Source organism: Crinia signifera, chromosome 3 (assembly GCF_055691185.1).
Source record: "Crinia signifera chromosome 3, ASM5569118v1, whole genome shotgun sequence".
Lineage (NCBI taxonomy): Eukaryota > Metazoa > Chordata > Amphibia > Anura > Myobatrachidae > Crinia > Crinia signifera.
Window position 1 is genome coordinate 259,436,776 of NC_139219.1, and position 26,853 is coordinate 259,463,628.

Here is a 26,853-nt window from a genome sequence, read left to right on the forward strand (position 1 = left end):
TCACAGAGCCGTTGGCCAGGCCCCACAGCGGCGAAACCGGGGGGGTGTAACGGAAACGAGAGAGTGGAGGATATGAGGAGGAAGAAGGAGGTATATAAAAGGTAAAAACATACCCGATGACGATGAACCTTTATTGAGGGCCCTTGAAAAGAGGCAGGGCACTTGAGAAAAGGGGAGGGATTAATACCTAGAAAAGGGATGATCACAGGTAATTTCAGTGATACAGATTATGTGAAACACTATATATCTCAAGTAGGTCATCCCAGAAGGGAACTCAAAATGTACCCCTAAGGGCCTTTAACAACTAAATGACTAGTGGTCCAACTTATTCGCCATCGTCATCACCTATTGCCGCAAACGAGCTAGCCACTTGAGCCGGAGAGACCTTTTGCCGGAGCAGGGAGTCCTAGAGAGAGCTGCACACAAATACCAGCAGCGGGGACCCGCTCCAGGACAGCAGGACGGTTCTGTTCCCAAAGTGGATTACAAATCATTCTTAAACTGCTGGAGCTGCATACAAGTGGAAGCCTAACTATTTCTGCAAACCTTATTACCCGCAATTTTGCTTGAATGAATGGGCATCTGCAGCTCTATTTAGAGCATTGAGCATTATAAAGGCTGTGTATTTTCAAAGCTTTCTGTGTGACTGACTAATATGCTTGCTATTTAAAGGTAAAACCTCTATGCCTTTGCTGAGACTTTAGAATTAATCATCACCAATTAGATTACATCAAAGTGAAATATCATCCATCAAGCCTCAGGTCTAAGACATATCGGCCCAAGTGGGTCTTCAAATTATTAGGCCAAATTAGTTATGGCCGTAAGCTTTGCATGCTGCAGCTTAATGGATCAGTTTTAAATTATTTTTATGGTAAAAATCAATTGTGTACACATTGAATTAATCTACCGGCCGGTGGTATTGTAACTTGTAAATTGTTTGTTGTTCTTTTTAAATAAAATTTTTACTTTCTGATACTAACAGTATTGTGCATTAGCGCCGTTTACTTTTTGTGTTTAAATTTGTGTCAGTCTGAGGGCCGAGTATCCCTCATAAAACGGCAGCTGTGATCAATACTAGTGCCCTGCGCTTAGTTATACTTCGCTTGTTTCTTGTTATGGAGGAGGATGGGAGTAAGCAGTACAGGCACAATTAGGTAGAGATGCAGAAACCAGTGTCTTTTTTTTTTTAAAGGGAGGAAAGCAATGTCAGCATAGACAGAGGCACTGGCGGATTCAGGGGGGGGGGGGGCACCCGGGCTGCCCGCTCCCCCGATGTGCCCGGCCGGGAGAGAGATGTGCTACTGTATAAAATTCACTTCTCCTGCTGGACCGCTAGCCAATGGGCGCTTGCGGTCCAGCAGCCAATCAACTGGACTATTGGCTAGCGGTCCAGCGGGAGATATGAATTTTACATAGGATAGGAGCACATTTCTCTCCCGGCCGGGCACACTGTGGAACGGGCAAGCGGGGAGACGCGGGCGAGCGGAGCGGGGCGGGCTGGCTGGCTGTCAGCACAGGCGGGAGGTTGCACACACAACCCTCCCACCCTACTGCACCCACCCTTCTGCAAACACCCTCCCACCCAAGCAGATTCAGTCGAGCATGAAGCCCCTTGGCATCGAGCATGTAGGTAAGTGGCACTTATGTGTCAAATGTGGAATGGGCATTATGGTGTGATATATAGTATGTAATGGGAATAACAGTGTGTTATATAGTATGTTATGGGGATTACAGTGTTATATAGTATGTCAGGGCATTGCGGTGTGTTATATAGTATGTAATGGGCATCATGTGTGGGCTTATGTGTAATTGGAATTACAAAGTTCACTAAAATGTGCAATGGGCATTACGGTGTGTGGTATAATGTTGGTCCATGCCCACTTTTAACTCAGCAGGAGCCTCACCTACTACAAGTTGAGAGGGAGGGGGGGCGCGAAACATGCCCTTGCTCCGGGCACCTAGCTACACCACTGCCGCTGCCTTATAGGAGACAGACACTAGAGGTACTGCTATACCTCTAGTGTTTGTCAGAACAGAAGAGTGTGGCCAGCGCTACCCGGAAGTGTGGATTTGGGTAGCGCTGGCACGCTATTTAAATGGAACCCTTCACAAGCATGCACCCTGGCTCCCCCCTGGCAAAAAAAAAAAAAAAAATATCAATCCCATGGCATGGCAACAAGAATAAAACCCCTGGCAAGAAGCATGTAACCCCTGGCAACAAGTGATATTCCTCTGACAATAAGTATGTAGGTAAGCAGCAATTAAATGGTATGATATATGTAATAGGCATTACAGGTTGAGTATCCCTTATCCAAAATGCTCGGGACCAGGAGAATTTTGGATAACGGATTATTCCGTATTTCGGAATATTTTAATATTTCAATGATGTATTTTGAAGTATCTTGCATTTATGCTGTATAAACACATAATATACACACAAATATATTTTATTACCACATAAAATACACACAAATATATTTTAATTGTTCAAAAAACAAGGTTTCAAAACGTGAAACAAAATGTGTGTACTATCTCAGCACTGAATTTGAATGCCAAGCAATCATTGTCTTGCACATATATAGTGCCAGTTACATATCATGTCCCCAGTGATGCTGTTACAAATGTCCCCAGTGAGTTTTTAGCAAAAAAAAAAAAAAATTTCACTTTCTGGAATGTCCGTATTTCGGAATAATTCGGATAACGGATATTCGGATACGGGATACTCGACCTGTATTATGTTTAATGGGCATTTTGGTATTGGCATTATGTTTAATGGGCATCACAACGTATGGCATTGTGTTTTATGGGCATTACTTTGTTGGCATTATGTGTAATGGCCATTACAATGTGTGACATTATATTTAATTGGTATTACGGTGTGTGACATTATGTGTAATGGGCATTACTGTGTATATTTTTGGCTCGCCGACGGCGCACAATGTCCCTATTTATACATCATTATCTATACTATGGCTTAATCCATGAGGCGTTATCTGAATTTTGGAGTAATCCATGTGGCATTATGGAAATTTTGTCTCATTCTTTTTGGCATCATGTGTAAGCGGCAAGTATAATAGGGTCCACTATTTTGTTGCATAATGTGTAAAAGTGGTATATGGTGTGGTACACTACACTCAAGGACACGCCCCCTTTGGAATGTCCATGCCCCCTTTAAAAAAAAAACTCCATCCTTCACTTTTCACTCATCAGTGGGCCTGTGGACTTAAAATGTCAGAGCCTATTTTTAATCCCATTCCTTCCCCCTCTCTCTCGCTTCACTCTCTGAGAATGCACACTGGCACTACTAACACCGCTCACTCCCATCCCCCTGTCATGGTGCCCCCCCTGTCATTTTCTACTGGATCCGCCCCTGGACAGAGGGAACATGGGGATGGGGCACATGTAATAGCTTCCAAATTTGTCCGCCAGAGGAGGAGAAAGGTACATGTCTATTGTAGAGGAAGGAGAGACATGTCTATGTAGAGGAAGAAGTACATGTCTATGTAGAGGAAGGAGAGGTACAGGTATATGTAGAGGAAGGAGAGGTACAGGTATATGTAGAGGAAGGAGAGGTACAGGTATATGTAGAGGAAGGAGAGGTACAGGTACAGGTATATGTAGAGGAAGGAGAGGTACAGATATATGTAGAGGAAGGAGAGGTACAGATATATGTAGAGGAAGGAGAGGTACAGGTATATGTAGAGGAAGGAGAGGTACAGGTATATGTAGAGGAAGGAGAGGTACAGGTATATGTAGAGGAAGGAGAGGTACAGGTATATGTAGAGGAAGGAGAGAAATGTCTATGTAGAGGAAGGAAAGGTACAGGTCTATGTAGAGGAAGTGGCAAGTTGGGTGTGGGGTGCGCTATTATCAGCAGCTGGCTATGGGGTTGTCAATCCCCTAATTATCATAGAAGAAAAGTGCAATGTAGAGGAAGGAGAGGACCATGTCTATGTAGAGGAAGGAGAGACATGTCTATGCAGAGGAAGGAAAGGTACATGTCTATGTAGAGGAAGGAGAGGTACAGGTCTAGTGTTCATTCTAGCACCCATGCAGTTCCTCCTCCCTGCCTGGGGTGTCGCTGTCTGCTGTGGTGCTTCAAGCACAGTGTGGTCTGTATATCAGCACTGATATGCAAACCAGACCTGTGCTAGAAACACCACAGCAGAGAGTGATACCCCAGGCAGGGAGCAGGAACTACATGTGTTTTAAAAGATGGCGGGTGCTAGAATGAACACTACATGTCTATGTAAAGGAGAGGTACAGGTCTATTTAGAGGAAGGAGAGGTACAGGTCTATGTAAAGGAAGGAGAGGTACATGTGTATGTAGAGTAAGGAGAGACATGTCTATGTAGAGGACAGAGACATGTCTATGTAGAGGAAGGAGTGGTACTGGTCTATGTAGAGGACAGAGAGACATGACTATGTAGAGGACAGAGAGACATGTCTATGTAGAGGAAGGAGTGGTACAGGTCTATGTATATGGAGAGGTACAGGTCTATGTAGAGGAAGGAGTGGTACAGGTCTATGTAGATGGAGAGGTACAGGTCTATGTAGAGGAAGGAGAGCTTTAGGTCTATTTAGAGGAAGGAGAGGTACAGGTTTATGTAAAGGAAAGAGATACATGTCTATGTAGAGGAAGGAAAGGTGCATGTCTATGTAGAGCAGTGGTTCCCAACCCTGGTCCTCAAGTACCCCCAACAGTGCACGTTTTCCAGGTCACACGGCAGGTGCACTCATTATTAAGGCACATTTGAAAAGATCCACAGGTGGAGCTAATTATAGCACATAGTGATTCTGTGTGGAGACCTGCAAAACATGTACTGTTGGGGGTACTTGAGGACCAGGGTTGGGAACCACTGATGTAGAGGAAGGAGAGTAACATGTCTATGTAGAGGAAGAAGAGGTACATGTCTATGTAGAGGAAGAAGAGGTACATGTCTATGTAAAGGAGAGGTACAGGTCTATGTAGAGGAAGTAGAGGTACATGTCTATGTAGAAGAAGTAGAGGTAGATGCCTATGTAGAGGAAGAAGAGGTACTTGTCTATGTAGATTAAGGAGAGGTACATGTGCATGTATAGGAAGGAGAGGTACATGTGCATGTATAGGAAGGAGAGGTATAGGTCTATGTAGAAGGAGAGATACATGATCTAGTACTTTTGAAGTAACAAGGGGATGCAAGGCAATGCATATGGAATGTAGTCACAATTTTTCCAAACAAGGTGACAATATTCACAATGTCAACAGCAGAAAGTCGACATGATTATTGTGACATGGTTGAAATGTCAAATTCCTTATGGTCAACATTGTCATAATGTCTATACTAGTAGGTTAATTGGAGCCCAACAAAAAATTAACCATAGAATGTCTGTGTGAGGCGTGTACATGTGGTAGGGAATATAGATTGTAAGCTCCATTGGGGCAGGCACTGATGCGAGTGTTCAACTATTCTCTCTGTAAAGCGCTGCGGAATATGTATGCACTATATAAGAAACTGTTAATAAATAAATAATACATTTACATTAGGAGAGGATTAGTGTTAGGATTTCCATTAGGATAACCATTAGGGTTATGGACAGAATAACCCTAAATGTGCTAAACGTCAACATTACGTAACATGTTGACATTAAGACCATTCGCATATCGACATAATGAATGTGGAGGAAATATACAGCACCACACCTGTGCATAAATCCGCAGTCAGTTTCACGCTTACCTCAGCCTCGACCTCCAATTGCCTCTTTTCTAGGAGTTTGGCCACCACCATGGCCCGGTGCTTTCCAGACCTTTTGCAACTGACTGCCCACTCGCAAAGTAAAGTGACCACTGCTTCATCATTAGGAGGCACCTACTCCAAACAGAGAACAGATCACAGTTATCAGGATGTATCAGCCATTATAACAGGAAACATTAAATCCCAACATTACAACTTCCAGTAATGATTTATGAAAGTGAAATGCATTGCTCATTGTTCAGCAATCAAGTCTCGGCGGCTCTTTCAAAAGAATTGCATCGTCGTTACATTACAGGCATCACAGTCATAATGAGATCTGACCAGGGGTGGTTCTACCATTAGGCAGCAGTCTAGAGATCTGGGGGAGCACCGCTGAGTCTGCCTATCACAAAATTAAGTATGCCCATGAGGAACGCATCCTTGTTCTACTTAATACAGGTGCTAGCTGTGGAGATACCACCACCATAATTTTACTTGAGGGTCTGGAAAGTGGGTATTTATGGCAATGTGGGATTTACGGGGGAAGTAGTTTGAAGTTTTAACTGAAGTACGAGAAGCCTTACTGTACATGGATCTGATACACTCTGATACCCTGCCATGGGTCTGATAGCCTCTGCTGGTCTCCTATTTGTGGGGTATCACAACCCGACCATTTATGGAAAATGAAATTAAAACCAATTCAAGTGACATTTTCATTACAATGATCTAAAACAAGTTCTAAGATCTTAAACTATGTATAAAAATAAATTATAAAGTGAATTCTTTTTCGCATATACTGTATACAGTTAGCAGCTCCTACCTCTTATTACCAGGGGGTCTGCCAGTCTGAAATGTGCACGTGCCTAGGTACACGATCCCACACAGGCACAAATCAATAAGTTTACTTTTGCATACCTTGCAAATGTCCCAAATTATCAGGACAGTCCAGTTCATTTTTGGGACTGTCCCACCCACAGGATACGGTGTCCCGCAGTGCGGGGGCAGTTGGGACTTGGCAGAGTAGCAGTGAATAGATGATATGTGCACAGCATCTATTCATGGGAGACATAGGGACTGGGGACATGCCAGCAGCTCAATTGAGTCCTGGGCATTCCTCCACAGGGCGTAAAATGGGTGCGTAATTTTTCCAAAGCCACGTCATTTTTTGGAAGAGTCCCAGATGTGTTTATGAAGATGTTGGGCAAGTTGGTTTTAGGGACTGCATTGGCTGCATTTTAAGTGATTGCTGCAGCTGGGTGATTTTACATAACTAGGAAAAATCCACCAGTGATAACCGTGCTTTCTATGTAACCCAGTATTTCGCCTTAATGCCACGTAGAACACTGTTTGATGTGGTCTATTTTTCGAAAATATTCAAATGTTTAAAATATAAGGAAGACACTGGTCACATGTTTTTTTTTGTCGATATTGTGAATAAATAATAATTTTTTCATTGTGTTTCTTAATTAAGCCTAAACAGGCCAAATATGTTCTAGATGGTACACCACCACAGCGCCCTCTTGATACTTCTTTGCATATATTATACTAGTAAGCCCGCTCCGAGCAAATGCTTTGAAAGCTAGATGTAGTTTCAGTTGCTGCCAGCAGATGGCAGTGTAAGCCCGCTCGGAGCAAATGCTGTGAAAGCTAGATGTAGCTTCACTTGGTGCAAGTTGGGCTGGTTATAGCTGTTGGGGGGACCCAACATCAAATATGAATATATAGATTAGTAAATTGCTTATTCCCATATAATTAATTTCTAAGGAATACGGCCGTTCTTGGTCACATGTACCCGGGATCGGCCGTATGAAATTTCCCCCATTAGGCTTTAACATTTATTTCACACTCATCCACACTCAGACTCCATACTCACCTTCTCCATGTCTTGACAAAATAAAAGAATGCTTACCTGATCTACTGGACAAGGAAGTACTTGATGCTTCCCACGTTTCTTCCTGCACTTGATTATTTATTGACTAAGAGTCACTCACTCAGCCAGTCAGTGGGCGCCATCTACGGCAGCGCCTTCTAATTGGCAGAGAGTGAAGGGATTTTAGTGCATTGGTATAGGAAACCATGTAGGCAGCTGTCAGAATGAGGGAAGCGCTGTATATACAGTATGTATATACAGTGCTTCCGTGTTCCCTGGGTCTGGCAAGCATTGTTTTATTTAGCCAAGACACCTGGAGTGCATGTGGGACTGCATGCAGTGTTTTTTGCTTGATACCATTATTTGACCATATTTCTGAGATTAAGGGGGGTATTCAATGTCTGTCGAGTTTTCTGAAATCGCGAGTTTTTATGTTATCTCGCCCAGAATCCTTAGGTTTCTCGTCCTCGATTATTCAATCTGCATTTTTTCTCGATTTTTTTATTGTCCCGTTTTTCATATTTTTTCGATTTGGTCGACTGTCGAGGGCACAAAAGCTCGCATTATTGAGCATTTTGACCACACATTTTCGTCGACTTTTCTCGTAACCTATGCAATCTTTTCTGTTTTTGGTTTTCTCGACGTCAGTTTCACCAGTCCTCGTCTTGCAAGTCTCGCCAGGCTTGTGTGGCGTGATTTTAATATTATGTATTTATTTTGGTCCGTATAACAGATTTGTGATATATACCTATATGTAATAGTCTACTATTGTTATCTATTTTGTGAACTACTTGTTAAGAGTGCCAAAAATCATTTTAGGAAGGGGTCATAACTTTATTCTTGCTGGCTTCTTCCGCAGCAAAATGCAAGCAATATTTCTGCTACACCCACGTACAGCATACACTTCCTCCTCAAACTCGCTCGCTCACACGTGGCGAGCAGCACAGGGACTTATATAGAAGATGTCGAGCCGGGAAACGGGAAAAAGTGACGCCCACAACTCGCAACATTGTTACAACCTCGACGGGAGTGGTCTCGCTTGATTGGCACATTGAATACCCGAGATCTCGCTTCGTCGAGCTAATATAATCTGTCGAGCAAAACGAAAAAGTAAAATACTCGCCGAGGAAAATAAAATCGACACAGATTGAATATCCCCCTTAGAGTAACCCATAGTTCTATTCAAATGTAAAAAGCCACAAGAGGTTGCCAATAGCTGTACAATACACACACACAGTACACTGATCTTTCTTTATTTTAGCATAATTTCTGTCTCCTACTGTATATCTACAGTAGTAATTGATTCCAAGTAATGCATAAATAACATGTGTGGGGACAGACGCTGTGTCTTCTTCCTTAGTGCCAACAGAGCTCAGTTCTGCAAGAGACTCTGAGCAGCATGAATGAGACCCATCCATCTGCCCCCCCCCCCCCCCCCCGGGTCAATTAGTAATGACACCGTGGGCGCTGTCCAGAGGGCGTGTGAAGCACAGGGCGCCCTGTTACGGTGCTGGCTAGCAGTGGACGGTACTGGTTTATGTCATATATACAAATATCACTTTCAGATATAAACCACACCGCCTGTCGCTGAGCTATGTTACACAATTCACATTCTATATACTTTATCTGAAAAGGCCACTGCAAATGGGTGGAGGAAATTCCCTTCATGATATAAATCTTCTCTATAATGCAACATAGTCAAACACTGAAATGACTCAGAAGAAATCCATCATCGCAGTCTGTAGTTCACATGGGGAAGTAAGTAATCACATTCGCAGCACAGCTAGTACCAATCTGACTGCAGTGTTATTTCTTGTTTCTTGTTAGTAAAATAATTACTAAGTAAAAAGTAGAAATATACCCAAGGGAAAATACAAAGTGACTCGTCTAGCACTTCCATAGAGCAGTAGCCATATAATCAAGGCAGATTTGAAAACAAAGAGTGTATTGAGAGCATACTTGCCTACCTGACCCTCTCCATGTGGGAGAAAATGCTCTGTTTCTGGACTTCCCTGGTAATGTATGATTGCCATCACCTGATGTGAGCTGGGTAAAGGTGTTTTACCACAGGTACTGGCAATCATACATTACCAGGGAAGTCCAGAAACAGAGCATTTTCTCCCGCATGGAAAGGGTCAGGTAGGCAAATATGATTGAGAGTGTATTGAGATTAATTTATTGGCATAAGGGCAGACATAAAACAAGAAGAGCAAGGTGGGGAGGGTGGGATGTAGTAGAGTTTCCAGAGAAATATAAAGATTTCAAGGCTGGGGCAGAGTGTGATCAGGTGACCTAGTGCTCAATGTTTTGGGAATTGATAGTGGAGGGTCGAATAGTTTTATGCCATCTTTGGACGGCTTGCGATGGCAAGATTGAGGGCGTTTGCACTGGGTGCTCATCGTTGCTGCATTCAGCTGGCTGCTGGCCCGCCGAGAGGTGCACGCATGCGCAGAACAACCTTAAACTGGATGGATGGCTAAAGTTTCTTCTGCGCAAGCGCGCACATCCCGGCCAGGCAGGCCGCCCGCAGCGACGTGGCTGCCCGTTGCTCTGTGCATGCACAGCGATTCGATAGCAGGAACCATCGATGATAGGTGGTAAAATGTTTTAAAGCTTTAAATCCTGTTGCAAAATCGCCAAAAATCATATATTTGAAAATGCTGACTGACCCTCTGGTCCATGATGGGTTATTCTTGCAGCATGTTGCTGCAGCTGTGTTATGGTTATGGAACGGTCTGCAACCCAATAGCTCTCAAACAAACAACACATGTTCAGGATTAGATAAATAGCAGGTGAATGTAGAGGTACCGGCCAAAAGGCATGGTCATGTGAGACATCCGGTTTTCCTTTGCCTATGTGGAGTGTCTGGCCCATCCCATATTTATATAATTACATTTAAGTAATCAAAATAAATGCAGCTGCCATAATTCACATATGTATCATATCTGCACAAACGCAACTAATAAACTCCTTTGTTTATTAGCAGGAAGCATGTATTGTTAGAATTTTATTTGACATGCTTTTTTTCTGCAACATGTTGCTTGGATAAGCAAGTTTTTTTTTATGCCAATTAACGTTAACATTCCATTTTTTTTTCTTTATGAAGTCTTCCAATGTTTATTAAATTCATACGGAGGTCATACTGACAGTGGATTTGGGTGTTTTTAAATTTCCAAAAAACATTGCCTGGGTGTCTGTCGAACATGAGAGTGTACAAAAACAATCAGGCTACAGTAATTCAGCACGGGTCGCTAATGTGAAAACTCGCAGTGGACTGCGTGGCATAACCCGACGCGCGGACAGAAAGAGAAAGCACCCTTTGCTAAATTGCAAATAGATTGCTAATATTTATCCATTCACAGATCCATAAGCAATTTTAAAGCATAGAATCGTTTTTGCCATCTGTGCAAATGTGAGTAGGTCTGAGGCTTCCATTAATCTGCGACTGAGACAAGGTGGAAGTTGTTGAAGTCGGATTGCATCTCCGCAACATTAAAATATTATGGCCGCCTTTTGAGATCACATATTTACGTAAATAGTACACTGAGGAAAGTGAGAGACTATGCGTTTGCCAATCGCAGTCATATTGTTACACATAACTTCATGCTCATACTCACAAATTTAATAAAATATAGTCATTTAGATTAAAGATGCACTACACATAGTTTAATGTTAAAACACATTCTTTCCCCTTCATGTTTGGTATCTGTGTGATTATAGTCTCACTCGCAGCGCTCTGGTATTTGATTGGGAACAGCAGCCTAAATCATCTGCAAGTTATGGACTATAGATATAAAACATACCGTATATACTCGAGTATAAGCCGAGTTTTTCTGCCCATTTTTTGGGGCAGAAAACCCCCTCCTCGGCTTATACTCGAGTCAAGTGGAAAATCGGCGGAGCCGGCAGAACACTAGCTCCGGGCGCAGACATATCACAAAGCGCCGGAGCTGTGCACTGCTGCCGCCGGCTCCCCTGCCTTATGCGCCCGCTCTAACCACTCAGCCTTACCCTACCTTACCCGCCCGTTCTCCCGCCGGCGCCGCGCTGCAGCAGGACAGAGCAGGGGCCGGACACACGCAGGAGTGTCAGAGGTTGACACTTCCTGCCTGGTGCTCTGCTCCCTCTGCTCCGTCCTGCGTCTAAAGTACCGGTACTCTGTGAATAAAGGTACCGTACCAACATTAAATGATAAATACATTCCGGTGTGTGTGTGTGTGTGTGGGGGGGGGGGGGGCAGTGAGGGGGCTCTGGGTACCATATATGCTGTAATAAATTACCTTTATGTGTACTGTGCATGTCTGTGTGTGTGTATGTGTGTGTATGTAATGTATACTGTGCATGTTTGTGCGTGTATGTATACTGTGCATGTCTGTGTGTGTATGTATACTGTGCATGTGTGTGTATGTATACTGTGCATGTGTGTATACTGTGCATGTGTATGTATACTGTGCAAGTGTGTGTATGTCTGTGTCAACTGTGTGTATACCATTTGTGTGTTTTTGTCAGTATTGTTTGTATACATTGTGAGTTCTTCGCTGTTTGTATGTATACTACCGGTAATACCGTATGTGTGTGTGTGTGTGTGTCAGACCAGTAACCGCTGTGTTTCCTACCCCCGGCTTATACTCGAGTCAATAAGTTTTCCCAGATTTTTGGGGCAAAATTAGGGGCCTCGGCTTATATTCGGGTCGGCTTATACTCGAGTATATACGGTATATGTATTGCCACGTGGAAAGGGAACAAATGGTGACCAGTTTAAATCAGTTTAATATAATATATGATAAACCCAATAGCGCTATCCCAGTACGGACACCACAGTGATACGGCTAGATGAATGTTGATACTTCCCTTCATTCATCTAACCATATCACTGTGGTGTCCATACTGGGATAGCGCTATTGGGTTTATCATATATTATATTAATCACATTCAGTCTCTTTAGGTCCTTAAAAGGTTAGACCTATTGATACACCCCAGCTGCCATCCCCTAAGAGCGCTTGAGATAGAGCCCAAACCCTCTTTTTCTCCAATAGTTTAAATCAGTTGCACAGTGGGGCTCTCTAGACATGATGACGAGCCTAGAACAAAGACCCAACTGTGCGGCCTTACTGTGCCAATCAGAAGAGGTGAAAACTGACCCCTTGACCAATGAAAGACCTTTTGGACCCTATTGTCTATGCCCTATAAATTGTTGATCCCTGGGCCAGGAACTCAGAACGCTGTGCTCTAACCTTTGAATACAGTTCCCTGGTCCGGGAGGCGCAGTGAATTGATGACGGTAACTGTACTTTTTGTATTGTTTAGTTATATTATAGCTGATTGTACTTACATTGGTTTTCCCTTGTTAGTGGATATTGTTAGATTGTGTCTGTAATGTATATCTTGTAATATTATACTTTGTTATCCCTTTGTGTCCGCTAGGGACTTAATACATAAGGTTAGGGATTTTGTACCGAACATATACCAGTCTATATATTAAGGTTTGTTTGAATACATGGATATTGCTAAAGGTACCGCCATAAGGGTGTCGCTGTAGCATCACAGATACTGATAAGGTACACTATGCGGTGCTATGCTTAGGTTCAGTGAAAATATTAGGCCAACTGCGAAACTGACTTATTGTCCATCGGTTTATTATATTATGGAATTTCACAAAGTGGTCATCGCTGACATCACAGACTTCTCAAAAACACCTGGGCACGCCTGCATTTTTGCAACCACTTCCAGAAAACAGCAGATGATCATTCCTAAATGCCGGCTTCTTGTCAGTCAAACTGTGGGGGGGGGATTACCTTTACGATCCATGGGCATTTTCAGTTGCTTTTTCTCCTTGCGCATGCATGTTGCATACATACGTATGCGCTGTCATTTGATAATCAATGGATTTGCGAAAGATCTCTTTAGTGATTCATGCTGAATTGGGCCCAATATACAGCAAATCTGCAGTTACATACAGAAACATACCTCCCAACATCCAGTCTCCCCTGAAGTACAGTAGGACTCCTGTGCAGTGTGAGAAAGGCCTCAGTGCCAAGGCCTCTACAAACCTAGGACGTGGCTTCATGTGAATGTCACAATCGCCAGCCCCACCCCCTACAATTTGCCGCAGTGCAGAGACGTAAAGTTATGGTGCAGCTCCCAGCTCCTGTCACTGAGCCGTGGTTGGTGTCACCAGGGCCAGATTGACAATGGGGCAGATGGAGTTGCAGTAGGAATCCCAGATTGAATACCCCCCATAATGTCTCCATAAATATATAGAACAGTACAAAAATTGCATAAATGTGTCAAATAGGAATGCAATTTTATCACCATGTGCCCAGCTGGTGTCTTTCTGGTGATCGTCATGCTTTCATGATGAAGGGTGGAGGCCCAATACTGAGCTGCATTTTTGTTTCCACTGAAGAATCTAAAGCGCAAACAAAAATAATTGTCGTGTCTTATTGCTGGGCATGAACACATACAGTTCCAGGGCACATAGCTTTTTTGAGCAGATTGGCGTCAGGTGTGCTGCTGCTGGTTTTGTTATTAAGCTGTTGCTAAGCAACCTGGAGTGGGTTCTCTGTGCAGCAGTTCACCTGCACTGGATATCTAATTAGCTGGTTACCCTTCATTAGGGATTCTGACCAGCTGCTCCCCGCCGGTGATACTTCCTGATTAGTTCCAAATGAGTGTTCAGCATTAGTTGCTCACTGTGCAGTTCGTTGGTGTATTTCTCCAGCCTGAGTTCCTAGCCATGTGTCTGCAGCCCATACTCCTGTTTCACAGGAAAAAAGAAGGTCTGGTGGCGCTGAATCTTTGTATAGTCCACAGGATGATGTTTGTCTCGTGAAGTGGAGAAACAAAAAATAAACTTGTGTTAGAATGGGGAACACAATAAGAGTGTTGAGGTGAAACACCCAAGCAAGGGAAAGGGATCCGTACCCAGACTCACAGATAGAGGTGTGTGTACACGTGTATCAAGGTATCTTTAGGGGACCACCGATGTGTGTGATCTATGGACCAATACCGAGTAAGATGGGCTGGTATCCAGCGATTCGTACCGTACTCACTGTATATACAGGAGCTTGACACATATAAAGGTATCTTTCACTGACACAGTAACCGTTTATCCAGGTGAAGTATCTCAAAGGCCAAGGTGAGTGCCTACCATACTCACTGAAGGAGTGGATGAAATACACACGTAGCGGTTTCTTTGTAAATAAGGACAGGTCCCTCTATTCTCATTACCTCACAGCGGAGGCGTGTATATGAAAAGAGGAAGAGGACCGGTCTCAGTAAAAAAGCATTTATTAAAGGTAACACCTGAAATGTGGCTTATGGCCAATAACCACATACAGAAGTCCAAATAAACAATACTTAAACAATAATGAATAAAAAAGAACTCACTTCTTCTGCCAACATGTTTCGGCGGTCGCAGCCGCCTTTTTCAAGGTGAAGAGTGAGTAACCTGGCAGTGTTTAAGTAGCACATGGAGGAAGCACATCCGGGTCAAATCCAATTAAAAAATAATAGTGAAAAACAAATGTGGTGATGCCTTAATAGAGTCCTTATGGACTCGTTTTATCCATTAATGGAACAGCTAAAATGATGGCATTGAAATAAAAGGGTAAATGTTATAAAAAGCGGGGTAGAGTACAGTGGAACGCTTAATAGCGTTCCTACTTCCGCGTCGTGGAACGCATATTGGTAACCCTCGTCCTAATAGGGCAGCGTGTGTCACATGTATATTCACTGACACGCAGATCGGGCACCGCTTCCGCGCTGTGGAACACACAGCCGGAAGATAGTGTCATCTTAGATGGATCAGCGCGGCACGTGTGACATACACGTACGCTGACTAGAATAGCTGCTTCCGCGCTGTGAAACGCACAGCCGGAAGCCAGTGGTGCTTATTTCTCAGCCGTGACACGCAAGGCCAAGAATGGCGATCGTGTCACAGGCTGTGTGGTCCCACAGTGGGGATAATAATATACGTGGGGCGAAAAATACATATACAGTGTAATATATGAAAATATGCTGGCATAAGGTGCCAATATAAAGGGCGATAGGAATATGTGTTGGTGCACCAATCAAATGATTCCCCCTTTTTTTGAAGGGGAACAGGGATATTGTATGTGATTCCTCCATTTCCAGAACAATAATATAACGAAGTACATAGTGCAAAAAATGCAAAAAAGTGCAAAACAGTGCATATACATAATGTCAATCTATATAATTACAATGTTTTTAATATTAAAACTACATGATCAATACATAAAAGCCTATATATAAAAACATATAAAAATTATAGTTTAATATATAGAGAAGATTTGCATGAAAGATAGGGACATATATATAAAGAACCTATACAAATGTATATAGAAGAGTATATAAAAAGAGGATAATATAAGTGTTAAGAACAGACTAAAATTACAGAAACCATTTAAGCTCGAAATCATGGTTTAAGCCTTCAGGGGATAGGGTGGACAAATTGAAAATCCACCTCATTTCTGTTTGTGCGAGGCGGACATCTCTATTATTATGCCTCCAATTATTCTTAACTGCCTCTAATCCCCAAAAACCAGTGATATATTTGGGGGAGCTATTATGTGTTTCGGTAAAATGTAATGAAAAAGGGTGTTCTTTAAAACCTCTTTTAATATTCCTCACATGCTCGGCAAGGCGAACTTTAAGGTTTCTTTTCGTTTTGCCGATATACAATTTGTCACATGCGCATCTGATGCAATAAACAACATAATTCGTATTACATGTAATGAATTGTTTGGGTTTAATGGTAGAGTTTTTAAGTTGGATTTCTGTGAATTTTCTGACCGCTGATGGGCATGCTTTACACATAGCGCAGTCTCCACAGCGGTGAAACCCATTATTACGCGTAGAGATAATATTCTGTTCCATCAACGCGCTATTGACAAGTTTATCTCTTAAATTCGCGGCGCGTCTATATATAAACTTGGGTTTATTCGGTAAAATCTTAACTAGGATGGGATCCTCAAGTAAAAGTTTCCAGTTTTGTTTAAAAACCTGTTCGATAGAACGATGGTATGCATTATATTGTGTGCTGAAGGCTATAGTATACTGCTGGTTTTGAGAGGTATCTCCTATGGGTTTATCTTGGAGTAATTCATCCCTAGACATAGATCTAGTTTCTTCTAAGGCTCTCTCCAGTGATGTATTATCATAGCCTTTATTTAAGAACTTGTCCTTCATTTTTTTGGCACTAACTTCAAAATTGGTTGAATTCGAACAATTGCGTTTTAGACGCACAAATTGTCCTTTAGGGACATTCGATACCCATCTTTTGAGATGGTTACTGGAAGGACAAATATAGGAGTTGGAGTCGGAGGGCTTATAATACACTGTGGTTTCAAGTTTACCATTCTCCACAAAGATCTTCAAATCAAGGAAATTAACTTCTACTTTGCTGATGTTAAACGTTCCACTGTACTCTACCCCGCTTTTTATAACATTTACCCTTTTATTTCAATGCCATCATTTTAGCTGTTCCATTAATGGATAAAACGAGTCCATAAGGACTCTATTAAGGCATCACCACACTTGTTTTTCACTATTATTTTTTAATTGGATTTGACCCGGATGTGCTTCCTCCATGTGCTACTTAAACACTGCCAGGTTACTCACTCTTCACCTTGAAAAAGGCGGCTGCGACCGCCGAAACATGTTGGCAGAAGAAGTGAGTTCTTTTTTATTCATTATTGTTTAAGTATTGTTTATTTGGACTTCTGTATGTGGTTATTGGCCATAAGCCACATTTCAGGTGTTACCTTTAATAAATGCTTTTTTACTGAGACCGGTCCTCTTCCTCTTTTCATATACACGCCTCCGCTGTGAGGTAATGAGAATAGAGGGACCTGTCCTTATTTACAAAGAAACCGCTACGTGTGTATTTCATCCACTCCTTCAGTGAGTATGGTAGGCACCCACCTTGGCCTTTGAGATACTTCACCTGGATAAACGGTTACTGTGTCAGTGAAAGATACCTTTATATGTGTCAAGCTCCTGTATATACAGTGAGTACGGTACGAATCGCTGGATACCAGCCCATCTTACTCGGTATTGGTCCATAGATCACACACATCGGTGGTCCCCTAAAGATACCTTGATACACGTGTACACACACCTCTATCTGTGAGTCTGGGTACGGATCCCTTTCCCTTGCTTGGGTGTTTCACCTCAACACTTTTATTGTGTTCCCCATTCTAACACAAGTTTATTTTTTGTTTCTCCACTTCACGAGACAAACATCATCCTGTGGACTATACAAAGATTCAGCGCCACCAGACCTTCTTTTTTCCTGAGGCATCTACCAGCGGGACTACTACAGTGGGTCTCCCTTTTGGTCCAGTGGCAGCAAGGATACTATAGCGCCTTGGGACTTTTCACACCCCCTCTTTTTTTACCATACTCCTGTTTCAGCATACCTCAGCCTGCATTCACTTTCTAAGTTGCCAAATTGGAGTTTCCACACTTGCAGTTGAAATCCAATACAGCAAGCTACATCTCCTGTCACTTACTCTGAGTATTGTGAGTCCTGCGGGCCTCCTCCACAATGCAGCTACTGTAAGCCGTTTATTTATATACTGTTTTTCTATGTATATTTAGCTTCTGGGTTATTTATTTTATGTTTGCTTGCTTAATAGCAGCAAGGCTGCCTTTTGTTCTTAGTTGCCACAAGATCGCTATTGGGCTTGTGTTTGTGTGTGACAAGGTTGCTTCTGGTTTTTGTGTGCTTTGTTATTGCTCACTTTTCCTTAGTTTTTAAGGAAGCCTTCTAGTTTAATTTAGTTAATTTTTCTCTAGTCTTCCCTTAGATTCCACTGGTGCCTCGTTTCCCTGTAAGACCTGGCGGCACTGGAGTTGGGGCTGACTTAATTCGCCCCTTCAAACGTGGCTGTTAAAGGTGAAGTCTTAGCACCGCAGGTATCCAGTGGTTTCTAGGGGAAACAATAGAGTTAGCTGTCAAGAGTAGGGTGCTGTGGCCCTTTCCTATACTGGTCACAGCTTGATTTTGGTTATTCACATATTCCATTTCATACATCCATACCCCAGTCATGTGATTTGCATCCTCACCTCATGCTCCTGGTTATGGTCAGTCCTGTGTCCAGTATTCAGTTTAGTTTGTCATTTGTTAATTCTGATTATCCTGCAACTGCTCCAGGTACCTTATTGCTCTAATTCCCTGTTAAATCCTTATAGAACAGGGGTTAATCCTAACAGATGGTTGCATTGGAAAGGAGCAGCAGTTTGCACAGGCAGAGGGGATGAATTAAGGAATTCAAGTAGGCACATTAATCTCTCTCATTTTTTGATTCAGCTTTTCCCCCCTTGCTCTCATGAGTAATATACATTTACATTTTTGCACAGTAAACCTCTGCAGATGTTTCCATCTATCCGCACGCCAAGCTGAACCTATAGTTTAAAGAAACTGAGGAAACATGACACATGTAACAGGGACATGCAGTCAGGGGATGCAGTGCCTCCCCTGTCATTAATGGTTAAAATAATAAAAACAAATACTTATGACACATATTCTGTTATAAGTATTTGGTTTATATTAATGTAATAATTTTTACTGCATACGTTTTTTATAATTGATTTAAGAGGCACCGAGAGCTGTAAATGTAAAATGTTCAGAAAGAGGCGGCGGGTAGGAGGCGGGGCTGAGCACCGGGCTGTAAAAGCCCATTAAAAAAAGATGTAAAAGCGGCACCTATAGCACTGCCTCAGTGACAGGGGCGTGCTTTCTGCCCATATGAAAGCACGTCCCTGTCACTGGGACAGATGTGATTGGACATCAGATACCCTGCAGCTTCCAGCATATAATGGGGAGCACACAGACAGCGGGAGTGGACGCCATCAAGGAGGAACGTTCTGCAGCTGCTAACTTACTCCAATCCCCTTCTTCTTGCCCGGGAGGACAGTTTCCCTGCCACCCGGATACAATTGGCGTGCCGCCCGGACCTCCACTCAGGTCCGACTTATAATTACAGTAGGGATGCAGCCGCATAGAGCGTGACATGACTGCTTCCCAGGACCCCATTGTGTGTCGGCAACCACGCTCCTCGGAAACCGCTGAGCCCCGGACCTGTCCCCTGCTGACAACTCTGCTAGTAGGACCTCGCTCCCAGCACACCACCGAGTGCCGGCAAACCCACTCCCATGAAACCGCTGAGCCCCTGCAACCCCAACTCTAGGACCCTGCTGGTGCTAGCAACCCTGCTCTCATGACACTGCCATGCACCCGGCAGCGGCAAACTCACTCCTAGGATATCGCCGGGCACTGTGCACCCCCCACAGGGCTGAAGAGCATCGCAGTGCAGCATCCGTTGGTAGGAATCCATTGAGGTGAGGACTCACTCGGGGGCCAGCGCCGGTGTCTTCTAGTAATCACCGGCAGAACAGGAGCAAGCAGCACTGCCGAAGAAGAAAGTAGTCTTATCCCAAGGGCAGGCACCTGTGGCTGTGGCACTGCTTGCTTCTGTGCTGCTGCTACAGGCACTGGTGAGAACTAGTAGGTGTATGCAACACTGAGGTGCTGGAGGCAGGTGTGAAGCTGCCTGACTTTGCTCCCGCACATGACGCACAGGACAGGTAATGTTTTTTAAGGGGAATCATTATTTATATTTTAAAAGGTGGCAGTGGGAAAAGTTAAATATACTGTATATAGGGTGGTGGTCTTTAAATATTTAAGGATTGGGGTTGGGGGTCAAGGGTGATCATCAATATATTTGGAGTTGATAGCAGAATGCCGGTGGTCAAAAGACCACCCTCAGCATCCCAATAAAGAGAATCTCATCAGGGGCTCCACAAGTTAACACCTACCCTACAGCCTGACCATAACCCACCCTCCCCTACAACCTGACCATAACCCACCCGGCTACTGCCTAAACCTAACCCCTGTATCCCAACACAAATTTCAACCCCCCGCTGTACATCCTAACCCTAGCCCCCCTTCCCACAGCCAACCCTAAGTTTCCCCACTAGTATCTAAGCCTAACCTCCCACTCCTTCCCCGGCCACACACAAGCAAGCCTAACTGGGGTGAGAGCTGCTGGTATGTATTGATATATATATATATATATATATATATATATATATATATATATATATATATATATATATATATATATATATATATATATATATATATATATATATATATATATATATATATATATATATATATATATCCTACACATGGGGAGTAGGCCCAGCCAAGGGTGTGGTTCTGGCATAATGGCCTCTATCTAAGTGCACTGGGCACCTCATAGGCTTAATCCGGCCCTGCACACAGAGGGAAAGTTACAGCAGCCCCTGGGCACAGTGGAGCAGCTTCCCCCAGCAGGCCTCTGGGACTTCTGTATGGTAATCGCCACTCATAGCCAAGTATCAGCTTGGTCGTGGCTGCCCTGCCAATCCTCCTAGGCTGTACTGCTTGTGTCCTACCCATCTGTAGCTACAGGAGAATATAACGTATTACAGTACTAAACAGAGCTCCTTAAATTGTTAATAGAAGGAGGTACCATTCTCTGCTGTGCTGCATCTGTTTGAGCCCCTCTGAAAATCTAGATAGATAGATATGCCAGTAGTAAGTAACATTTATAACATGGAATGCACTTGGGCTATATGTTGTTAAAATGATCCAATATCTACTTATAATACCAATAATATATCAATAACAATGTGTGCTCCTGTGGATATTTAAAATCAACCCTAGTCATCTAGTATGTATGTGGTTTAAGTCCAAGATGACCACCGCAAACTCTGGCTCTGATCCTAGCAAGTGCCTCACCAGCCACTTTACTCACCGCAGGAAACTGACATGTAAGAGCATTGGGAAGGTAACTGAAACACATCAGTGTAAAACAAAGGTATTTTGTGTAAGCACGCCTGTGCATTGCATACATGTTCTACATAACTGGGAATTTTGAAGTGTATAACAGAAGAGAGCTGAAATTCTCCAATTCACTTTAAAATGTGAAGTGAGAAGAGATGGTGAACCTAAACAGTGTATTTTACTGTTCATCTTTTTGAATTTTTGAGTCACAGATGTAGCCATGCTTATAGTATGACTTACTGTAGGGCCAAATTCAGTAAAGCAAAAAAGCAATTAATTTTGTGTCTGGAACAAACCATGTTGCCAGGCAAGGGGAGCAAAGATATTTATATGATTTCTGTGCAGGGCAAATACTGGCTGCTTTCGCAGGTAGCCCACCGATGTTACACAGCTTTAGTTTTACAATGAAGTCTAGATTTCAGTTTAAACATACATCACCCGAATCGAAATCTGCCTGCACTTTTTATATCTGCCCCACCTGCAGTGCAACATGTTAACATGCCAAGCTCTTACTATGTACACCCACCCATTCTTCCCTATGACCATGTGCGTGCATATGCACGCTTGTGTGAAATTGTGGGTGCACTTGCCACGCCAGCTTTACTGTGAATAAGATGATCAGTGGCAGAGATGAGCATAGCTACAGCTGTATGTCCTTTAATATTCATAACCGAGTTAAAACATAATATTTTACCTCTTGGCTGTCCTTATTTTGGTTTGTACAAAATATTCTATGGTACAAGGAATCCAAAGAGTTACTGGAGTCCAGTCTGTCGAAACAATGGCGGTCTAAGATCTCCAATGTGTGCAAAACTCTGCTAATAGTAACCCCTGAAAATAAAAGATTATAAGAAATTAAAAACTCACATATACAAACTCTTTTCTGTTGCAGTTGGTTGTGCTATAATTTTGCTGTGAACCTCCTTATTGTTGTTCTCTTTAGTTCAGTTGCGTAACTGATGGAGGCAATGGAAGCATTTCTTTCCAGATGCCATCTCTAAGGGGGCACAGGGGACTCCTCTCAGTCCATGCTTCCCTCTTAAGTTCTCCATCAAGCCAACTAGCTACAAAACCAGAAGCAGAGCACTAGGGTGGGGGCGGAGCTGGGTCACTGATCTCTTAGCAAATGATCCAAGGAGTCTGTAGTAAGTTGAAAAAATACTCCTGAGATCACTGGTTGTAAGTTCCAAGGAGTCAGTGCAGTGCAATTCAGCCTAGCAGCAGCACCACCTACCTGTGGTTGTATGTCCCCAGAGGGTTGGGGCATCTTACTGTTGATGATGAGGGGCTAGGAGTTGTAGAGCAGGAGTGTACAGTGATTCAAATGGGAACCACAGTGAGACGTGTGGGATGTGGAGCATAATACAACATGTGGGATGTGGGAAGTGGAGCATAACACGACATGTGGGATGTGGGAAGTGGAGCACAATACGACATGTGGGATGTGGGAAGTGGAGCACAATACGACATGTGGGATGTGGGAAGTGGAGCACAATACGACATGTGGGATGTGGGAAGTGGAGCATAATACGACATGTGGGATGTGGGAAGTGGAGCATAATACGACATGTGGGATGTGGGAAGTGGAGCATAATACGTCATGTGGGATGTGGGAAGTGGAGCATAATACGACATGTGGGATGTGGGAAGTGGAGCATAATACGTCATGTGGGATGTGGGAAGTGGAGCATAATACGTCATGTGGGATGTGGGAAGTGGAGCATAATACGTCATGTGGGATGTGGGAAGTGGAGCATAATACGTCATGTGGGATGTGGGAAGTGGAGCATAATACGTCATGTGGGATGTGGGAAGTGGAGCATAATACGACATGTGGGATGTGGGAAGTGGACCATAATACGACATGTGGGAAGTGGAGCATAATACGACATGTGGGAAGTGGAGCATAATACGACATGTGGGAAGTGGAGCATAATACGACATGTGGGATGTGGAGCATAATACGACATGTGGGATGTGGGAAGTGGAGCATAATATGACATGTGGGATGTGGAGCATAATACGACATGTGGGATGTGGGAAGTGGAGCATAACACGACATGTGGGATGTGGGAAGTGGAGCATAATACAACATGTGGGATGTGGAAAGTGGAGCATAATACGACATGTGGGATGTGGGAAGTGAAGCATAATATGACATGTGGGATGTGGGATGTGGAGCATAATACGACATGTGGGATGTGGGAAGTGGAGCATAATACGACATGTGGGATGTGGGAAGTGGAGCATAATACGACATGTGGGATGTGGGAAGTGGAGCATAATACGACATGTGGGATGTGGAGCATAATACGACATGTGGGATGTGGAGCATAATACGACATGTGGGATGTGGAGCATAATACGACATGTGGGATGTGGGAAGTGGAGCATAATATGACATGTGGGATGTGGAGCATAATACGACATGTGGGATGTGGGAAGTGGAGCATAATACGACATGTGGGATGTGGGAAGTGAAGCATAATACGACATGTGGGATGTGGAAAGTGGAGCATAATACGACATGTGGGATGTGGGAAGTGGAGCATAATACGACATGTGGGATGTGGGAATGGAGCATAACACGACATGTGGGATGTGGGATGTGGAGCATAATACGACATGTGGGATGTGGGAATGGAGCATAACACGACATGTGGGATGTGGGATGTGGAGCATAATACGACATGTGGGATGAGGGAATGGAGCATAACACGACATGTGGGATGTGGGATGTGGAGCATAATACGGGATGTGGGATGTGGAGCATAATACGACATGTGGGATGAGGGAATGGAGCATAATATAACACATGGGAATGGGAGAGCAGGGCAGCACAATGGGTAAAGAAGAGCACAAGTAGGATGTGGAGAGAGAAGGGGAGAACAATGACAAATATACATACTGTAGGTGGAGGGAATTATTATTATACTATACGCACTGTCCCTGCCCCCACTGCATTGCACTCACATTACTTCCTCCTTTCAGCCCTTAGCTTTGCTTTATGCTTATCCCAAAGTCATCTTCTGCACTGTTAAAACATTGACGATAACATTTTGCCCCATACCACCTTACTATCTGCCAACATTATATGTATTAAAGGGAGAAGAGAGAAAAAAGGGAACTCCGGGTGGGGGCACCCTTGTATCACAGGTGTTTTATGTTGAATACAGTATTAAAATGTAACTTTTATTGGGTATATCCTACAAGGTAAGTATATAGGTTTACTCACTTAATTAATATCATTAAAAAAAACAATGATAAAAATCGCTGCAGAAATATATAGAGTAAATTTAGAGGCCAATATTGCCTAACAGGCTCTTCCGGGATATTGGTATAATGTGACCCTCATATATCCTCAAATGCCAACCAATAATGGGTATTTTGTGAGGAGGATTGAATCATGGGATCTTTTTTTGCATAAAATACCATGTGTTCCCAGGGGATAGAAAACAGCAACATTCAGCCGTACCTTTTATGCATATAAATGTATTGTAGCCGGCAGCCAGAGCGGGGCGTGTGGTTGTGCACAATAGTGTAGTAAAAAAAATGATGACATCCACTGGAGACTTCCAGTGGTTACCTTAAACCTGCGCCGGTTTGTGTTAAACAAACTGCGCTGGACTCGGCTGCTGCCAAAGCAGCCCATAGAAGCTGGCCATATGCGCAGTACAGAGGTTTGTACTGAGCATGCGCCAGTCCCGGCGCCTGTTATTAGAGCTGGCGGCAGCAGTGGTGACAGAGGGTGGAGCTTCCTGCATCGCGGTCAGAGGCAGCCCCACTCCCCACAAAAGGCATGGGCCGCCACTGGAGATGAGTGTTTTTAAGCTACAAGAGAGAAACATTCTTCAGAGGCAGAGAAGTACTAGAACCTTGATGGCTAACCTTAACACTCCAGATGTTTTTAACCTACACATCCCAGCATGCTCGGCTTCAGTTTTGCTATTTTGGCCATGCTAAATCTGATGCAGAGCATGCTGGTATGTGTAGTTCAACAACAGCTGGAGTGTCAAGGTTAGCCATCAAGGTACTAGAACATGTGGACATGCACTGACACTGGAAGGAGAAAGGTTCAAGGAAAGGAAATTTAAAAAAAAAAAAAAGACTTCCCATAAAGGATGGATAATTGGAATATCCTGCCAATAGAGGTGGTAGAGACTAATACAGTAGAGCAATTTAAATATGCTTGGGAAAGATAGAAGATGTCCTTACAAATAAATAAGTATAGGGTTGAAGTTACCTAAAGGTTAAAAAAGGGCAGACTTATACTGTATTTTTCTATGTTTAAAAGAATCTATGGAGTTGGTCATATAAAAAGTTTCCTATACCTGCAGCCGATTCTTGGCACTTGTCAAATGACCACCGGACTTCCACGGCACGACCCCTTTGTTTGATCTGTTGTTCCACTTCAAAAATTTTTGCTCGAACCTACACAAACGGTAGTTGTAACATCAAACTCAGAGCTACTTTTGTAATGGAGAATTGCAGATTAATTATGTTTATTGGATCCATATGGCTTTATTGGATCCATATGGCTTACAAAACTTGTAACATGATTGGTCAATCCAAAATGAAGTAACAATGCATTTACCAGTTCTGAACACACCATCTCCCACTACATTGGGGCCACATTGTGCAGAGGGAACCGGCGAGAAGGGCAACCTTGACACCAGTTGTAATTGTGCAAAGTTTTGCAAATATACAACCGGGTCTAAATCAGGCCCATACAGTAGCTCTGCCATAAATAGTTAAGTGTGTCCATATTAATAAGCATATCGCTATTGGAATAGCTGTACAATGGAAACTATTGATGCAGCCACATTTATTATGATAAGCCTCCAGTACTTTAAGCAAGAATAAGAATAATATAATAAACCATCTTTCATTGAGGGATAGGTGAAACAGTGTAATGTTCTGTGCCTATACAGCTTAGTATAATAATTAATTACAATGTTTTCTACAAAGTAACAGATGATGTACTAAGTATTGAAAAGTGCTAAAATTGATATTCCTGGTCTTGGCTTATCTGTGTGTAGTTTGGCTTATCTGTGTGTAGCCATTATATGCCTATGATATATACATAATACAAAAGAACAAGTACCAAATGTGACGCACTTATATCACTTTATACTATACATACCTGTTGATTGAAAGGCGAGTATCCGCCAGGCATAGGTAGGCTGGACGGGGCGACCTGAAGAAGATCCAGTGGAGAACCTGGATTTGTGTTTTTACTTTCATTTGTGGAATAGTTCCACACCAAGGCACTTGGACAACAAAGAGTGATAGTCTGGAAGAAGGCATTTAATAGCAGAATAAGACATATATTACATTATATATATATATATATATATATATATATATATATATATATATATATATATATATATATATATATATATATATAT

The 26,853-nt window shown here is 43.0% G+C and overlaps 1 protein-coding gene across 4 annotated transcripts in view; it reads right to left on the reverse strand.

The window, feature by feature from the left end:
* MED12L (mediator complex subunit 12L) overlaps window positions 1–26,853 on the reverse strand; it is a 458,604-nt gene that overhangs the window by 377,634 nt on the left and 54,117 nt on the right. For all 4 annotated transcript variants that reach the window (XR_014471810.1, XM_083177939.1, XM_083177937.1 and 1 more), the window contains exons 9-12: window positions 26,586–26,735; window positions 25,774–25,873; window positions 22,137–22,273; window positions 5,718–5,849 (exon numbers count right to left, since the gene is read on the reverse strand). Coding sequence is in view for 3 of the 4 variants with exons in the window: in XM_083177939.1 (XP_083034065.1) it covers window positions 5,718–5,849; window positions 22,137–22,273; window positions 25,774–25,873; window positions 26,586–26,735 (519 nt within the window). In the remaining variant the exon portion in view is untranslated. The remainder of the gene's footprint in view (window positions 1–5,717; window positions 5,850–22,136; window positions 22,274–25,773; window positions 25,874–26,585; window positions 26,736–26,853) is intronic.